A 19,876-nucleotide genomic window follows, 5' to 3' on the forward strand; every position below is an offset into this window, starting at 1 on the left:
CAGCCACAGAACTCCGGGTCGCACTGCTCAAGTAATAAAGGCTTCACAGAGTCCTTGGTAACTGAACTGAGGAGAGGGAGATGCTGTGTCATGATAGGCAGATAGACAGAACCCACCAGTAAGGGAGAAATTAGGAAAACAAGTGAAGTAAACGCCCAGCCTCCAGGAATGCTTGAGCTGGGATACAGTCCCTTACAGCAGTACTGGAGGAAAAGGTACATCATTAGGCAGGCCTTATTCAAATCCTTACCTAGAAAATGAGAAATACAGAACATTTACATGAAAGGTATTTCACATAAACATAAAACGCTTTATTTTTATATGCCTCATCTATATAAATGCTTCCATATAAATAATATAAAATATACAAAATAAATAAATGGTATTTATGAGAGGTGAAAAAAAAAATCATCCTTAATAGCCCCATGAGAAAAGGAGTGCTAATTTTTATGATAGTAGCACTTGTGTTTGTTAATAAGTCACGTGGTCTTTTTCAAAGATCTATTTTAAGCAGTTGTGTTTCCCTGGCTTTTGTAAAAGAAAAAGATACAGTACTAATTTCTGAACAGACAACTTAATTATGATGATTTTTTTCGCCTGGATAAAGTAAAAACTGCTTCTGAGTCAGTCACTGAATAACCTGGCAGGGAGACACACGGGGTCTTTGTCCTGTGACAAAACACCTGGCATGGCTGGGACATTTTTGTCTTCACTAAATGTAAAATCTTTTGATGGAGCAGTCCTTTTGTGGTATTTATTATATAATCCCTCCTCAAGCAGCTCCTCAGAAGAAAAGAAAAGCTCTATGTTCAATTCCCCATCTGTTTGCCAGAAAGGATAGATTAACTGATCACGGAGTCCGAAGAAAAGTACCTCCTATTACAGTACCAATTTCAGTTTAATGCGTACTTTAAACCAGAAACAGAGGGAAGAGCAAAACCAAACAAAAACTTTCCAGAATGTCTGTGATACAGGTAATAAGCAGCAAAATATAAAATACCATGTTATGACAATGTGGGGCAAGAGAATAGAAAAACAAATTAAAAAACAGCCAAAAAAAAAAAAAAAAGCCATAAAAGAAGAAAAACAATAAAGGGATATCATTGCATTTTCAAAATCCTCTAGTTATTCGAAAATCAAAGAAGAAAGTTCCCTTCAAAATTTCTGAAGAGTTTTTTTTTTTTTTTTTTTGCCATAAATTTTAAGACCCTCAGGCAGGAGTGGAGAGTCTTTTGGACCCAGTGGTTCAGAATTTGGGGGACGTACTAGAAACCCCTCTGAGAGTCTATTTGCCTGTTGGTTTTTAAATACTGATCCCCAGAGGCCCTACCCCCAAAATACCAAGAGATTCAAATTTAGTTGGTCACCGGTGAAGGGCAGCATGGATATATTTTAAAAGCTCCCCAGATGACTGTAACGTGTTGTCAGGACAGAGCACTGCCAGCTTCTTGGCTTACAAATTGATTTCTCTGGTCTCCGCTGCTGAAGCTGGAGTATTTCCACTCCGATGAGTTGTTGTGTCATTCCCACGCAATGGCAGGGCCACTAAATACTGAAGGCCCAGTGAGCAAATGAAGCTCAGAGATAAGAGGGTAATCTAATTTGCATTTGAAAAGGCAGTAATAGAGGCTAATCTGAGAGAAGGAGGAAACAGCAGGATAAAACCAAATAAATTTACTGACAATTTTCAGACCAGAATAGCTTTTTCTGTCACTTTCCTATTCCCTGTAGTGTGTGTGTATGTGTGAGTGTGTGCGCGCGCGTGCGTGCCTGCATATGTGTGTGTCCTTCTCTGTGGATTTTTTTGAGAAGCAGCATTCTGGTTCTCCCTTCTCTTCAGGACTTCCTATTTAACTGACCAAACATTGAGGGTGCAATTATATTTACTTTCTACATTCACAGTATGTATTTATACATAATATACAATAGATTAATTTTTATTATAAATACTGTTATTTATGTAATTCCATATTTATGTAACTGAAGTAGTGATTGCTTTATTGTGTTACAATAGATAACTATCTTTTAGGAAGAATTAATAACTACCTTTTAGAATAACTACCTTTAGAAAGAGAGAAGAAAAAGACAAAAGAGAGTAGAAAGCAATGATCAATCCTGAATTTTTCTCTTGTCCAATTATCTTTATTCTTCAACGATGCAAATTAATTGGTGGCACTTATACCTCACTATCTTCTACGCCATAGCTGAGAAAGGCTGTGCCATGGTTCCCTGAAATGCAGGTGGAAAACAAAGCAGGACCAAGAGCAGAGACTAGGGTTGGGGCCAGCCCTGATCCCATCATGCCCTTGGTTCCTAGGAAAGGTAAATGACCTGTTCAACTCACTTTTATCAAGTGGGAACCCTATTTTCTCATGCTGGGAAATCATTTTTATTCCAATGAGATCTTTTAACTTTAAAATTCAATTCTATAAGAAAGCCAAAGTCACCATACATCTCAAAGAAATCTTAACAGTAGAAAGGAAAACAATCTCCTTATGTGTGCTTATACAAAAAGATTTTAAATAAAGAAAGTATATGTTTCTCCTATGAAATAATACAGAACTTTATTAGAATCACCCCAGTTGCTTTAAATAATGATCTTCCATATTTATTGTATCTTCTTCTCCATATGAAATTGACATATATAATCTCCATTGTGAATAGGTTCTAAGCCTTATGTCATTCAAGTTTTCTTTCTTTCCATCTTGGTTTCAGCAATACCCAGTCTAGAGACCAGTATGTCCTCAATATGTAATTAGTGAACCTAGTTGGGCTCAATGGAACTTTTAGCTTAACTCTACTGAGAATACTAAACTTTATATTCCACTTATTTTTCCTTCCTCCTCCCTATACCCATATAAAGTGATTATAAAAAGGTCTTTACTGTCAAAGAGAAGGACAAATCTTATGAAGGTTTTTTTTTTAAAATTTGGTAATTCCAAATATCTTACTTTAACTGTTTGCTTTTTTTTTTTTACATGTATCTATAATCTTATATTTCACCAAGCAATGAAAAGGAAATATTAAGGCAAGCAAATATAGAAACAAAACAAACCTTCCAGAGTAGCATTTTTACTCCTGGACAATCTAGTGTAAGGAAAGACTAAGGGATCATATGCCAGTTCTAATACTAACGAGTTACATAATAATAAATATATTCCTTATCTCTTTTAACTTCAGTCAAGAATTGTAAAGCTACTGGCACATGCCTGGCACATAAGAGCACCTCAAAAAAAGGTTCATTTCTTTTATGATTCCTTTTATGATTTTATTACTAAGTCTGGGAGGTTTAAATATCTCTAGGGATTTTTACATAAACAAACCAATATATTAGCCAATAAGAATTCGCAGGAACAAAACACACACACACACACACAGACACACACACAACAGCATCCCCGTGTCACTAGACATCTCTAGGGGTTTTTACATAAGCAAACCAATATATTAACCAACAAGACTTCACAAGAACAACACACACACACACACACACACACACACACACACACCAGCATCCCCATAGGCTCTTACTATCTCTCTCTTTACCTGCCCTCCATTTCTCTCTTACCTTCATAACCAAAAGATGCTTCTGATTAAAATAATGGGAAATATATTCTCTCCACATTTTCTGATTACATGATTAAGATTAACTTAATCCCTCTGATGATCAGTGTTTAAGAGGACTCCGCCCATTTCTTATTTTGTGTGATGATAACAATCATTATGAAATAGATTACAAGTACACCATCAAGGGCCATCAGCTGATTACTGTAATATTTCTAATTATGTTCATCTAATACATTATAAGAGTGACAATATTAAGAGGTGACCCAGACTAGATTAACCTGCTACTGTGTTACCTAAATCTTTTAGTAGGAACATCATAAAGATGATATGAATTCATCCACGATGCCAAAGGATTTCTCAAATCCTTAAGAAAAAAAAGGACGGGTGAATAGATACATTTAGAGAAAAGTAGGAACTCCAAGATAAAGACCTTTAGGGAGTATCTTCCACAAAAACCCAAATACAAGGTCTTAATGAGGGAAGGAAAACAGAGAGGAAACCAGAAATTCAGAGCACACTGTGGAGGGAGATGAATGGTACATCTGATCAGAAGTTAATGGAGATAGAACCCAAGTCTGGACACTTTTAAGTTTTATTCTTCCTGTAAAGTAAGCCAATGTAAATAAACCCAGCACTGAATTGAGGAAGGAGGACGGACAGATCATTAAGAAAATTAACCTCCAAGGAAGGGAGCGGGAACTTCAGAGACACCCTGGAACAGACCTGGCTAAGCAACCTGAGATCATCCAGCTTTCAATTTTCTGTAACTGAATATTCCCTGAATTTCCTCATATTAATGACTGCTTGGTAATTTTTTCAAGTCATCGATGAATACTAGACAGTAGTAGACAAGTCCCTAGAGGCTGGGGGATGGTACTGGGAAGAAAGAAGGGAAGCTGGGAATGTAAACTCCAGGAGGGGAAGGATATGTTTTGTTCACTATCATAACCTCAGCACCTAGAATACTTAACCATTCTTACAAAAGAAGTTAAGGCCCATTTTATGTTTAGGCACTGCCATAATAAGTGAGAAGTTTAACTGAAGAGAAAATTTTATGCCTTTGTTTGCATTAAACTTTTTAAAAAATGGCAAACCCTTTAACTCACTCTTGAAGATTCCAGCCTTCAAGAGGAACAACAAAAACAAGGTAAGTATACTACTCCATTAAAAGAGTTTAGTATCCTCCTATACTTTAAATTTAAAAAAGTAACATTCCAAATGTCAATTACAATAAAATACATTCATGTAAAATACTGCCCTCTTTTTTATGAGGCAAATGTAATTTACGGATGGTTGCAATAGTGATTAGAGAACATAGCAGATGGTGAACAATTAATTTAAAATGCTGTGCCCATCAAACTAACCTTTGTTATATAATTCTTCATCAAGAATGTTGATTTGTTTATTTAATGGATTTCATTACTATGGCATTCATTATCATGCAAAAAAGTTTTTGAAATTTTTACCCAATCAGTGGGCTTAGTCAGCCAACTAACATATTTTAGGAAAGCTGAAGACTAGATTCATTACATCCATACATACATTATAGAACTTTAATTGGGGAAGGATCACATTGCTGCTCTGTAGTTAAGGAACACTGAAAAAGAAAGCAACATTATATTTTTCTGTGCTTTTTCATGCATTACCACATTACTAATCTAATTTGGACTTGAGAAGCTAATTAAATTATTGTCTTGGTCTATAAGGCCTGAAAGCTATTATTTATCCTTCAAGTTTTTATATGAAAATTAAAAAGTCTAATATTGCCTAACCACCTCCTCCCTTGATGCTAGGGAAATCAGTGAATTGGGATGCCATCTGATTAAGCCGCCTGATATTTCAGTACAGAATAAGCAATAGTAAAGGGAAAAGTAAAGGGTTATAAAATATATTTAACTACTGTATGAAATTTCTTTTAAAGTAGCAGAATGTAGAAAATTACTTTGACTAAATAGCTGGAAGCACTTCGGATTACTGGGGTAATGAAGAGGGTATACTATGGTGGTGAAGAGCGCCCAGTTTAGCAACTAAGCCAACATGGCGCCCGGCTCTGTCCTGAGTTACAGTGTGCTTCCACACCCCACAAAGCCTTTGTTTCCTCATCTGTCAAATGGGTGGTAACAGTATTCACATCTCAAGGAGTTGTTACAGGAATTAAAGGAGACAAGGCATGTGAGACACCTGGCCCACTGCAAGCGCCTGTTTATAGCATGGGCATGCAAATCCCAATAGACCCTGAGCTACACGGTATTCAAGCTGAGCCCACCAAAGCCCTCTCTGGTGATGTGCTGGGCTAACGAAGGCTGTCCCTCCCTGGTAGGAGGTCATAAGGTAGATGGTTAGAGGACAGCTAAGAAAATCAAAACTTGTAAAAAGAGGAAGGAGGACAGAAAGAACAAGCTTCTGAGTGGCATTCTAGTCCCTGTGGCCGGCTGTGACCTTGCCCTTCCTGTAATTTAGCTATGGAGGCTAATACATTTTCCCTTGTGTCTACACTTATGGAAGTTGGGCATCTGCCATTTACTATGACTAGGGTTCTAATTAATAAAGCTGGTATTAGGAAAGCAAAAAATGCCCTGGGAAAAAACACCCATCAATTTTATGAGCCTAATTACTTACGCTATAATGTATAATTTGGTCTCATTTTATGAGTTGCAAGGGAATAGTTACTGCCATCTTTTTTAGTAAACCTAAGTTATACTGAGAATCAGTATAAAAGTAACTTCTAATAAACTGTATGACAGTTTCACATTGCACTCATTTAATGATCGTGAAATTTTATTTGCATAAGTTTGCTAACATTGGCATAAAATGGACCTAGTGGACTGAAAAATGTCACTTATTATTTCTTTGTTATATCATATACAAATTTCACATAGGAGAAAAGTACTCCTAATAATTGGCTATCTAAAATACTACGAAACATTAAATAATTCAAAGAAAACACTACATCCTGAGTTAACATATTAACTACTAGTAAATATAAATAGCCAGCTGTCAAGACCAAAGAGGAAAAATGTTAACCCTTAATACTTTAGCATCTGAAAAAACGATAACCATTAATCACAAGTACAGTCATACCTAATTATACAAAGTATACACACACACACACACACAAAGTAGAAAAAGACTACAATAAACTAAGAGATGTCTTTTTCCCAGGACTATAATGAAAAGAAACAAAATCAACTAACCAAGTATACCAGACCAAAAAAGAAATAATGTTCCGACAGTCTAGAATAAAATACTAGCTGTAGCAACAGTAATGCCTTAACTGGCATGGTTTTTAAAGAAGTCTCATGGGGAAATTGATGAAGACAATAATGGAATCTTCTTTATCTTAAAAATGAAAAGCTGAGAGAAGGAAAAGAGCTTTCCTAGATCTAAATATACAATAATTTGCACAACTTCGTAAATACTTTCAGAGGTGAACTATCCTCTAAAAGAGTTATAAGTTTTATAAATAAAACTGATACCATAACCTCAAATATAAAATACACACACACACGTGCGCACGTGCGCCGGCATCCCAAGGCGGTGTGGAGAGAGAGTCGTCTCTGCGAATCCGACCTTTAACCTGAACTGTAAGTGAGAAATAGGTGAGAAGGCACATGTACTCTCTGATTATCTCAAGAGGTTTGGGGGCCAGAGTGGGCTAAGGCTGACTGTGACTGAGTCCCCAGATGGCTTGTATGTCTACCTTCCCTGGGCAGCCACGTGGTTTTCAAAAGGAACTGAAAGCTGGGACTGAGAACAGTAACGGGTAAGGGGAGGCTGGGAGAATAAAGGAGAAGCCAGAAACAGCTGTGCAGGGTTAAGAGGCTCTAGACACTGCAAGTGGAGAAGGAGCCAAGACAGTGGCCAATAAGCAGAGAGAGACAGAGCAAGAGAGGAGACAAGGGATGTGGTGAAAGCCAGCCAAAACACTTCGGATTAAGAAAGGTCACCAACAGGGCGCCTGGGTGGCTCAGTGGGTTAAGAAAGGTCACCCACATAGAAGTTTTGAGCTCTGTTCCTGGATCTATGCTACATTAGCTTGTGTTCAGCATCACATTATTTTCTTGGCGTTTGCATTTTTACTGAAAAGGAAGGGGGGAGGGAAGGAAGGAGAGAAGGGAGGAAGGAAAGAAGCGAGGGAGGGAAAGAAAAAGGCATACTGTTTTATCTACCTGACTCAATGGGGGTCGTTAGGAGAACAAGAGAGTGGTTTTAGACATGCAAAGAACAATCAAAAGAATGATGAAAAATGTACTCTTCTATCATTCTACCTCTTCACAGATATAAACCAGGTGATTAAAATCAAATGAAAAACAATTCAACTGTGTTAAAAAGAAAATTAATATAGTGACATGATCCAGATTAAAACAAATTAAACAGTTCCATAATGGTTCCAACCAGATATAGGCGCTACGGACAAAGTTGTGAACTCTGTAAAATACCTATAATTATTCAGATGATTTCAGTTCAATTAAAAATTACATTTACTTAAGAACCATTTATAGGTAGAATGAGTTATTCTGAGAAGTTAGCGTTCCAGACAGCCGCACTTTACCTATTTAGCTCTAGATTATTATGGTTCTCATTTTAAAAGGTAATATACTAAAATGTAGTATAAATTCCTACACCTTCTCTTAACTGATTTATATTCCGTCTTCAAAAATAAACAAACCATAATTCATAGCTTCAATTTCCTTTTATTGTAAAAAGCCCCAAAGACTACTTTGTTTTGTTTTATTTTAGAAGCCTCGTATATCCGTTCTAGAATTTCTTTCTGCTCCTTGCTATCAGACTGCCAGCAGGCATTGCTCACTGTCACCCTTCTCCCTGTCCTGTCATTTCCATTTTGCCACATACCCACCATTCACTGGGAAACAAGTTAAACTAGTTACAACACTGTCTAAAGTAAGAGTTAATACCTCGGAGAGAGCTGCTTCTCCATGAGTCCGAGTAGGCTCTTCACTCTATTTGCTGTATAATATTTATTTTGGCTGCTCAGTTAAATTTACACACTTTTTCGGCTTCTCCATAAGGGATAAAGATCACGAGGAAAGGAAGAGCTGAGCTCTGGACACAGTAACACAGTCAGGGAGATGATGGTGAAGCACAAAGACGAGCTGAGAGAAGAAGGCAGCTGGGGAGACGGAGCGCCATCGCTGGCGGCGACAGGATGAGCAGGCGCTGGCTGGGCAAACAAGGAAGGAGTCGGAAACTCCTGCGGTGATACAGACCCACAGGCAGGAAAAACCAGCAGAGGAGGCAGTTTTTCTGCCACCCAGGAAAACTGGGGCCAAGTCCCTGTGTAGCTTTGGGCTTCAGGGGAAGGAGCTCAGATGCCCTTCCAGGGGCTACTGGTGGTTTTTAAGCCTGGGAAGTAAATGCCAGTTCTGAGTTTCAGATTTATCACTGTAGTGTCTTTCTGATGCAGAGATACCAATTAAGAAAGAACTAACCCTAGTCCTAACAAAAAATGGCAAGGGCTTAAAGTAAGGCAGTAATATTAGTAGTGATTATTGAATATTTAAAATATACATACATGAAAGGTGGCAAGGGATTAGATCTTAAAAGTATCCATCACAAGGAAATATAACTTGTAACTGTGTGTGGTGATGGATATTAACTAGACATCATGGTAATCGGTTTACAATCTATACACACATCAAATTGTTATGTTGTATACCTTAAACTTCTACAGTGTTTTATGTCAACTATATCTCAATAAAACTGGGGGAAAGGGGAAATATCTAGCAGAGCATATCTGATGAGATTATCAGCTACTTATCATTTCATTGAAATAATTAATTTCTTTCTTTTTCATAGGATTTGTCAGTTAATAGATTCCTGAGAGCAATTCATACCTATAATACTCAACAATAAAGTAAAACACCACAGGTTGCCACACACACACACACACACACACACAAGATAATAATAGAAAAAAATGAAAAAAAAAAGGCATTTAGAAAAGTCACGTAGAGAAGTACTTTCTGAAATAGTTACTTAAAAGTAGAGAGATGGATCCATTTTGCTCTGTCACTATGCATGGTACATACAACATAATAAATAACTGCTTATTAAATGCAATAAGAAATCATTTTATCAGGGGCGCCTGGGTGGCTCAGTCATTAAGCAACTGCCTTCAACTCAGGTCATGATCCTGGAGTCCTGGGGTCAAGTCCAGCATTGGGCTCCCAGGTCCTCAGAGGGTCTGCTTCTCCCTCTGACCCTCTCCCTTCTCATGCTCTCTATCTCTCTCTCAAATAAATAAAATCTTGAAAAAAAAATCATTATATCATTTCTCCCTGATCTAGTCCCCTGCACAGTGATTACTCCACATACAACTAATGTTCAAATGCTCTCTATTTCTGATAGCAGCTCTACAAAAATCATGGTAAACAAAGGTATAAAAGCCATTATGGATAATTTTCTTTCATTTACTTTTAACAGCAAGTAAAATCAGCCAGCATTGCAGAAAGCAGTATCAGTATAGGAGGAAAGTATAAAAATTACTAATCATAAAAAAAAAAAAAACAAGAAAATCATAAAGTTAAACTGATGACTTTTTCTTGACCCCCAATATAGTATTTGAAAGCGGCTTAGAAATATGCCAAATAAGAATGCAAAAAAGCGATTATTACCAAGCCCCTTAAACTGACTACCCATCGAGAAGGAAAATTTAGAGCAAAGTGAAGCTTTAGTGATATAATAACACTTTTTTACCGTGATGAAGTAGCTTAAGATAAAAATGTTGCCTCTATGCTCTGGAAAGTACTGGGGAAGCAAGGAGACAAGAAATGCAGATTTAAGGTGGACTTTAAATTGGGTAAAAGTTGAGATGAGTGAACTTATTTTTCTTCCAAGTTTAACAACAACAATTGTAATAGTGCCTTCTTTCTTGTTATATTTAGTTGAAATGTTCTGACTTTCCAGGTCCTCTACACTCTGAACCAGACAGTCCCTACAAACCCTTTACTCCTGCCTCCTGCCTAAGCACACTGCGCCCTGCCAGGGGCTTTGCTCCTCCCTGCTGCTGTGATAATCCCATCCCAGTGGTGTTCCCTCTTCCCTGAACCCAGCCGCTGCCCAAGCATCCCCACAGGTGCTCAGCTCACCCACGCATTCATTTAGCGTGTGCATGTGTAGGCTGCGTGCGTGTATGTGTGTGTGTGTGTACATAACACACACATACAGAATCCTCAGAAGGAGTACTTCTTCAAAGCCAGAAATATCAATTAGGATGGATTTGCACACTGTGGGGTTAGTTGAAAGGTGGAGACCCAGCAATGACTTGAGTCACCAGTAGGCTGAATAGAAAGACAATGATGCTGCCCGCAGAAAATGAAAGAAGAGATAAGTATGCTCTGTGTGTGTGTGTGTGTGTGTACAAAGACACACATAGCTAGGCTTGGAGGGTTAAGACTATCATGATCTTGATGGGAAATTTATTCAGGTTGAAGTAGGGCTGATCTGACAAAGGCTGACGAGGAAAATGGCTACTTGTCCAAACGTCTGCTCTGGTTTCGGCTACAGTCAAAGAAAGCATTTTCCAACTGTACTTTCCTAACAAGTAATAAATGCTCATGAATTATGCTGCTGTACACAGCATGAGGCAGTCTTTTAGATCTGCCTTCACTATGTGAAGTGAAAGATGAAAAAATATTTTGAATGGCATGTTTGTTTTTAAAAATGCATCAGAATGCTTTTATTGCCAACAGTGAAAAATCATAACAAAGATCTATGTTGGCCCCCGATTCATCTCTTAAGTTTATTGTGTGATTTACGGCTATTTGCTGAGAAGGTAGTTTCTGTTTCAATTTTCAGCCAAAGTATATAAACAGTACATGAATAGGTTAATTTTAAATTAAATAAAGTCTGTTGTCTACTTTTAAAAGGTGTTTTACTTTAGTGCCTTATTTTAAAAAGTGATCTGAAAACACAGAAGCTTAAAAAAATCCTTGCTTATTTATGTATTTATATATATTGTATTTTAAATGCCATTCCTCTAGTTGCAATCATTTATCATGTAGTTTGTTTGAATATAAGAAATACACATTTTTCTTTCTCAAAGAAATTACCTTTAGTTACAGTATGCCTTTTACTAAATCTATTTGTCTGTAGTTAATTTTCTTATAAAATAAGGATATTGATGTATACAGTCATCTCATTTTAATGTAAAAATCTAGATATTTGTTAATAATGACATATTTGGTTAAACTAACACTTAGAAGAAAAAATTTTAGTATCAGATCCTGAAATACTGTAAGGAAATTTCCTACTTGATTTCAGGATTTTGTTCCCCTCACATGTGTTTTTATGACGTATGAAAGAAACCAGTCTCACCTGTTTTTGATTGTAGGTTTCTTCTTGGTTCTTCGGGGGCCTCAATTGGCTGATCAGCCAGGAAAACCCGAGCTTGGTCGATAGCATTCAGAACAGAATACTCTTTCTCCTTTAACTCTCGTCTCAGGGCCTTTGCAAAGAGAAGCAAAAGTTGAATTTGTAACCTACTATGTTCACCAACTAATGAGACATGTCAATTAGACTACTGACCATATTTGTCAAGGGAATAACTAATATTTAAGCAAAGTCTGAAGTGAAAATATAAATTTTACGCATCTGAATGACGAAACATGAATAAAAGCAAAAAGATGACAGGACTTAAAGACGCAAAACAAAAATCTTTACAATATTCACCTAAAGGAAATTGTTATAGTATATTTGAGCTTACACAAAATGTGCTTTTAGGGTGATCACTCCTGCCAGACTGCTAAAATAGAATAGCCTGTTCGAAGATACCTTTTTCTTATAAGACTGGCAAAAAAAATTACATCCAATAGTACAAGAGCAGGCAATTTCACAAGTAGTAATGAGATCCTCAGAAGTGTTTTACATTCTTTAGAATATATTAAGAAAAAAAACTAAGAGATGGAAACAAATTAAAGTACATGAAATCAAAACTAAACCAAAGAGAACACATAAAAGACAGTCTCCAATTATCTTCAAATACGTTCCATCTAGCATGCTGAGGCAATTACGATTTTTCCCTTGTGAGGTTTTCCATGCAAATTTATGGTTCTCAGAACAGTGTGCCTTTAGTACTTTCATTCTTTTAAGTAGGGTTAAACTTTCACCTCTGTTCCCATTAAATGTTTGGTGATTAAGACTCTAACTGACTAGGGTTTAAAAACAAAGCTTATTCACCGGCTACTGCAAGGTAAGAGGAAATGAAGATTTTCTCATGTCCTATTTGAATGCTGGTATTATTGTTATCCTCTTAAAACTACACACATAAACACCTCCTGGCTCTAATATTTTGCTTTTAGTGCAGTTTCCTTATAACGCATTAAGAAAACTCCAGTTTTTGTTTTCTAAAATATCATATTCTAGTACAATTTTAGAATCAATACAGTTTTTGCTTCTGAACACAACGATTTTTTAAATAGCTTTTTGTGTAACTATGTTAGGATGACAGGGTATTCGCAGGCTAAATCCTCATCTTCCAGAGTAAATGAAAGAAAAATAATCTAGAAAACCAGAATAATCATCTGATGTGAAAACCAGAGCTAAACACAAGAAAAATACCCATAATGATTTTTTTTTTTGGGAAAGATTTTGCTTATTTTAGAGAAAGAGAGAGAGTGTGTGAGTTGGGGGGTGGGGTAGGGAAAGGAGCAGAGGGAGAGGGAGAGGGAGAGAGAGAATCCCCGGCAAGGAGCAGCTCAGTCCCCTGACCCTGAGATCACGACCTGAGCCAAAATCAAGAGTGTAATGCTCAACCTACTTAACCCCCCAAGCGCCCCACAAGTAATAAAGTTAAAAGAGAACATTACTGGTGGGGGAGGGGGAGGGGAGATGAATGACAGAATGTTGGTTTTTCCAGTAAGAATTGTGAATATTATTTGACTTTTAAACTATTTACAATTATTATCTTGACAATAAAGATAATAAAGTGAAGAACAGTAAAAAAGCACATTCTCTAAAATCCACAGATACCTTCATAGCATCTATAAAACCAGACTGTGAGGCAAGCACAAATCAGCATATCCCCACATCAGTTAGCACCTTCGTGAGCATCAAATGACTATGTGACAAAACCCTCACCATCTTTACTGAGAAATGTAGCCTGTGAAGAAGTCCCCAGGTGTGACACTCAAGACAAGTAAGACAAACTTCCGACATTTAAAGTCTGTGATATGTGGAAACAGAATAGACCGTAGAGAAACAGGGAAAATACATTTTAATCCAGAAATATATACAAACATACCCAGGTCCTGAGCCTATTCTTTAAAATTTAGATTATTGTGTTGTTAAAGCAAAAAGCTCCAGATTGATGAAAATACTCCTAAGGTATCTACTTCCCAAAGCATCTGGAAATATAAAATAATGATATGAAAAAGCATGTTGCTTAAAAACCAACAGTAAAAAACAGTGGGCAACACAGCAGATTTATAAAAATTTTAGTGATCCAGAGTATTTATTCCCCCCAAATCTAACCAGTAAATGTGGGAGAGGTAAAGATTCTTAAAAAAATGCACAAGGGCTGTGCCAGAGTTCTTCTTTCTGAAAGGGAAGTCCCAGACATGAACCTATTTAATGCAAGTTGCTAAAAGGAAAGTGAAGGAACCAGAAGAATGACTCTTCCTTCTGGTTGATCAAATAGGATGAGGATTCCCAGGCAGTGTTTGCAGATTTGGCACAAAAGGAAAACCAGGAAACACCAACTGGGTGATGATGGGGAAGGGGATTAAAAACTTAGAGAAGACAGAGCATAAAGGAATGTGACTCAGAGAAGGGAGCAGTGCCGGTCCTCCGGAAACACACGGTGATTACGGAGCATGTATTTCACGAAGCATGAATTCTGATCTCCTGTCGGAGAAAGAAGATAATAGGATCCGTATGATTTAGGTGTACAGTAGTGCCCAAAGGGGAGCTCTGGATTATTATTAGTCCACAAAATGAGCATTGGCTAGGGGTCCGGGGAGTGCAAATCGCATCAGAGAGATTTGTGTTAAAACTATTTTTAGAATTTCAAACGCCCACATGGAAATATATATTTGTCTACAGAAAGGATACTTGGGAACACTAGCCAGTCAACTTCTTGACGGCTGGAATTTTACCAATTTAACACAGATGCTCTTGTGATGGGAGATTCACTGGCTGCTGTTTACTCTGCCTAGAAGGCTTTTTCCTCAGATATCCACATGGCATATTCTTCCTCCCAAGAGGCCTTCTCAGTGAAGCCCACCCACCCATGCTATTTAATGTAGAATTCACCTCTCCCATCCGCTACATTTCCCATCATCTTCTACTAAGCAAAGTAGGCATCTAGTTATTATGGTTATTGTTTCTCACCTGTTTCTCTCAGATAAAAGATAAGCTCTACAAGGCTGAGGACATGTTCTGTTTTTGTTTGTTTGTTTGTTTTTTGTTTTTCACTGTGGTAAATGAGGCACCCGACATCAGTGCTTTGGGACCTGGTAGAACTAGGGGGCTCGGAAATGCTTCTTTGTGGAGGTGGTGTCTAAACAGTGTCTTGTAAAGAGAGGAAAGTACTTCCAAAAGAGGAAACTAAACACTAGCAGAAGAACAAGGGAATGTGATGGTATGTGCACTTTTAGTGCACTTAACTTAAACATTTAGTGCCAAAGAGCTGAGCAGATATCAGGTCACAAAAACCACTGTATGAAATCCTAACCGAGCATGTGAGACAACCTGTCATGGGCACTGGGAAGCCACGGGAGAGCAGGACAAGATAGCAGGGGGCTATGACTGTCCAGTCTACATCCCCGTTTTTTACAGTATCATTGTCAGGTCTCTCAGATTCATGAAAAATGAATCTGAGTGTGAGAATGCCCCACAGGACTGGAGAATCTATTTTCCTTCCTAACCACATGAAACTTCAGCACTTTTTACAACAATCTCTCTGCAAAGGACGTTGGCAGGGGAATGTCTCGTGAACTCCTTTGATATGCCAAGGGAGGGAAGTAGAAGAGGCAAGTGCGGGCACGTGGGAACCACGCCAACTACGTAAAAATGTGGGGCTCAAGCCCTAATGCTGCTCACCAACTAAATATCCTACAGAAGAACATACATTTCATACAATATTTTGTAAATTTAATTTTATTATTCAATTTGTCCTATTTTAATTACATTTAATTGTATGTCAGAAATGGGTTTAACTTTCAACAGTATTAGACATATAATCATTTCACCACCGTTTACCTCTCAATTAGACATAAAAGAAAGCCAGCATTTCCTAACCACCTGGTGAACATTAATGATAAGATAATTAGACCCTAACAGAGTTGTTTTGTATACAGAGCTACAAAAGGCATTCAGCTTCAGGTTCCAATATCACATGACTTACATATGGGCTGCCTTCGTGAGTATAACATAATCTAAAAGGAATTTTTCTATTTTAATGACTTTATATTTTCATTCAAAACAATTCTGTTCTCAGGCAATAACAAGTATTGGCAATGATGTGAAGAAGTTGGAACCCTTATATACTGCAGGTGGAATGATAAAATGGTGCAGCCACTTTGAAAAACAATCCAACAGTTTCTTGAAATGTTAAACACAGGGTTACCACATAACCCAGCAATTCCACTTCTGGGTAACTTACCCAAGAGAACTGAAAGTAATGTCTACATAAAAACTCATATATGAATGTTCATACCAATATTATTCACTATCGCCAGAATGTGGACAACCCAAACATCAACTGGTGAACAGATAAAAAAAAAAAAATGCTGTATACCCATATAATGAAAGTCTTATTCAGCAATACAAATGAATGAAATATTGATCCATGCTCCAACATGGAGGAACTTTGCAAATGTTATGTAAATGAAATATGCCAGACATAGAAGCCCATTACTATGAAATGCCAAAAGGGATAAGGTTATAGAATCACATGGTAGAACAGTGGTTGCTTAGGGATGGATGGTTGGGGGAAGAATGGGGGAGTAATGGCTCGTGGGTATGGGATTTCTTTTTGGGATAATGTTCTAAATCTAGATAGTGATGATGGCTGAACAATTCTGAGATTATACCAACAGCTACTGAACTGTTTTTTGATATTTTATGCTGTGTGGATAGTATCTCAATAAAGTTACTATTAAAATAAAATAGTAATCCTGTTCTTTCTCCCAAAAAAGTTCCCAAGGTAATCTGTTTTTGTCTAATCTCTATGCCCACCCATCCACCCATCCACAAAGGAGTAGCTCATTGCATATGTTCAGTATGTTCCCCCTCAGAGTTTCCAGAGCACTTCCTATTTCTCTAGCATAGATCATCCTGATGTATTGTGACCATGCATCTATCCCCACCATTATATTGCAGTTCTTCTAGGATAAGGCTCACATCTATTCATTTGAAATCCTCTTCAGTGCTTGCCTAGACATATATAGAAAGTACACAACAAATGCTTAGGGAATAAGGAATAAATGAAGGAATGCTTTCAGATTAAATACTAGATAGAATTCCAAAATAGGGAGGAGCAAAATAGAACAAAGTCTCCCACATGTGATTACCCTAAATTAGATATCCTAAATTACTGGATTCCAGTTAGCTCTGGATTACTTGAACTATATACTTTGCAAATTCTTAAGTAAATAATTTTTTAAGGCAAAAGTAGTTTTCTCCAATAATCTAATTATCAAAGATATTCTTAAAAAGATTTTATTTGTAAGTAATCCTTACACCCAACATGGGGCTTAAATTTACAACATGTGATCAAGAGTCCCATGCTCTACCCATTGAGCCAGCCAGGCACTCCTTCCTATTAACTAATTATCAGCTAGTCAATACTTATTGTTGATTACTGTTGAATTAATAGCAAAAAATCTTTTTTTTTTTCCTCCCTAGATAAACAAATAACAGATTTCACTGAAAGGTGTGGTATGGGCACACTCCATCTTTCTCTTTTTTTTCCATATCCTAATCCATGAGGTAACTATATAGAGCATAGTTTCAAAGCTACTGGAGTCATTAAACTGAAGGGGGAATCTGTTATTATTACAGTGCATCAAATCCACCTGAAATGTATCAGCTTAAAACAATGATAACTTACTATTCAAAATTCTTTGGATTGGCAAATCCAAAGAAGAGATTACTCCTGCAGTTATAGTCAGCTGTCATTTAACTGGGATTGCAAGTCTAAAATGGGTTCATTCATGTGTCCAGAAAATATTGTGCACCACTGGCTGAAATACCACAATTTCCCACTATATGGTCTCTAAATGCCCTGTTGGTTGGACTGGGCTTCTTTGAAGCCTGGTAATTAGTGTTCCCAAAGAGTAGACTGAAAGCTGCAAAATCTCTTAAGACATAGACTCTAGAACAGCCCAATGTCTAATCAAACTTCCTGCACTTATAAAAATGCTCTAAAACCATGCTGTCTTATATGGTAACCACTGGTGGCATGCAACATTTGGTACCTGAGATATGACTAACTGAACTGAAGAACTAGATTTTAAATTTTATCTAATTGTAATTAATTTAATTTTAATTTAAGTGGTCACATAGGGCTAGCTAAGAGTTACCACATCAAACAGTACAGCTCTAGAATCTACGCTTCTGCCACATTCTGTTTAAAGCAAGTCATGAGGCCCAGCATAGAATCAAGAGAATGGGCAAGTGCAATGGATTTCTTGGAGAGGGGAACAGCAGTGATCCTCAGCATAGGGGCTGAGATACAGAGAATCATGATTCATTATTATAACAATCTACCACAAAGGATAAAGGGGAAAGGGAACGCTGGGGGATGTATGTAGTTTGGTAATATTTTATGTAAGTCATCATGGAAGGCATCTAAAAGACAGTGATATTTGAAGAAACAGCTGAAGGAAGTGAGGGAGCCAACCCTAAGAATATCTGGCAAAAGAGCAATCAGGAAGACGGAACGGCAAGTGCAAAGGTCCTGAGGGGAGTGCTGCCTGGCTTGGCAGGCTGGCACTGTCAGAGCTGGGGAAACAAAGAATGGTGGTGACTGCTTCTATAAAAATGTTTTGAATCATGAAAGGTAGAAGGAAGCAAGTATTATTGGTTGGTAGTAACCACATACTTCTTTATACAGTAGACATCTAGCTCCCTTACTGACTCAAGGCCTTTCCATTCTAACAAATAGTTCAAAGACCTCAATCCCCCTGCCAAGCCAGCACCATGAGACTCTTGCCAAATCAAACTTCACCCTATAAGCAGTAGACCAGATCAGTTGTAACAAGGAAGAAGATACAAAATAACTTCAAAAACTAAAATTGAAACTCTATTTGAAAAGTTGCAGGCTCTGAAGTTTTTAATATAAGGAAATATGGTTTCAGATATCGCAGAAGTCAAGAATAGTAACTGGAGACCACAATGATTGTCCCATGGCCATAAGAAAATGTTCAATGTCCCTCTCATCCTAAAGTGGCATAAGGGTATATGACAGAATTTTCCAACAAAGATTTCCACCAAAATAAAAAATTTTAAAACATATTAAATTCATATAATCTAAAGGAAATATGCCAAGCATAAGAGAAAATGGTAATTAATAAGCCATGATCCCAATCCTCAGGAAACTTAGTCTAAAGAGAAGAGAATGCTGGTCACCATATGTTAAGGGCCACAAATCTTTGAGAGAAGAACAAACAGGACATGAGGAAATATCGAGAAGATGGAGGGAGGTGGAAGGGGCACAAGCAACTGTGTGTTGAGAAAGAAAGTAGAATTAGATTAAAGGTAATTAAGGGGAAAGCAACTCAAGGAAACAGAATAAAGAGGTGAAGTAATCTAGTCTCCCATTGTTTTCCTCGTTAAGCAGCTTCTCCATCTCATTTAAACTAAAGGAAGCCTGGAACGTCAGATTAGTGAAGACCTGATTCCAATAGCAGAGCTTAACCAGAAAAATCTCAGTGTTTTCATTCTTAACAGAATTTCTGCAAACCCAAGATGCCACTTAGCAGAGCCCACCTTTCCTGTCACTTCACTGCCCCCTTTCAGACTCAGGGTACTTACTGTTCGGCAGCTTACTGGTGTGTCAGGCACTCAAGAGTGTCAGAGTTCATTGCTCCTTATTCAATTTTAAAGGCCTAAAAAGAGATTCTCAATATGTTCTTGCAATGTCTAGGAACACTTCTCCCCACCTGCTATAACTGGGAAGGACGGGGGATTAAGCGATAAGAAGGTACAGCTCTTCCTTCACTTATGATGAGGATACCCCACTGAACGCTGAAAATATCATAAGTCAAAAATGTACTGAAGACACCTAACCTACCAAACATCATAGGTTAGCTTAGCCTACCTGAAAGGCACTCAGAACGCTTACATT

The 19,876-nt window shown here is 37.5% G+C and overlaps 1 protein-coding gene across 7 annotated transcripts in view; it reads right to left on the reverse strand.

Annotated features, from left to right (window-relative positions):
* Positions 1-19,876, reverse strand: part of UTRN (utrophin) — a 510,470-nt gene that overhangs the window by 98,331 nt on the left and 392,263 nt on the right. For all 7 annotated transcript variants that reach the window (XM_044247155.1, XM_044247163.1, XM_044247172.1 and 4 more), the window contains one exon: positions 11,905-12,034. In XM_044247155.1, coding sequence (XP_044103090.1) covers positions 11,905-12,034 — 130 coding nt within the window. The remainder of the gene's footprint in view (positions 1-11,904; positions 12,035-19,876) is intronic.

Source organism: Neovison vison, chromosome 1 (genome assembly GCF_020171115.1).
Source record: "Neovison vison isolate M4711 chromosome 1, ASM_NN_V1, whole genome shotgun sequence".
NCBI lineage: Eukaryota > Metazoa > Chordata > Mammalia > Carnivora > Mustelidae > Neogale > Neogale vison.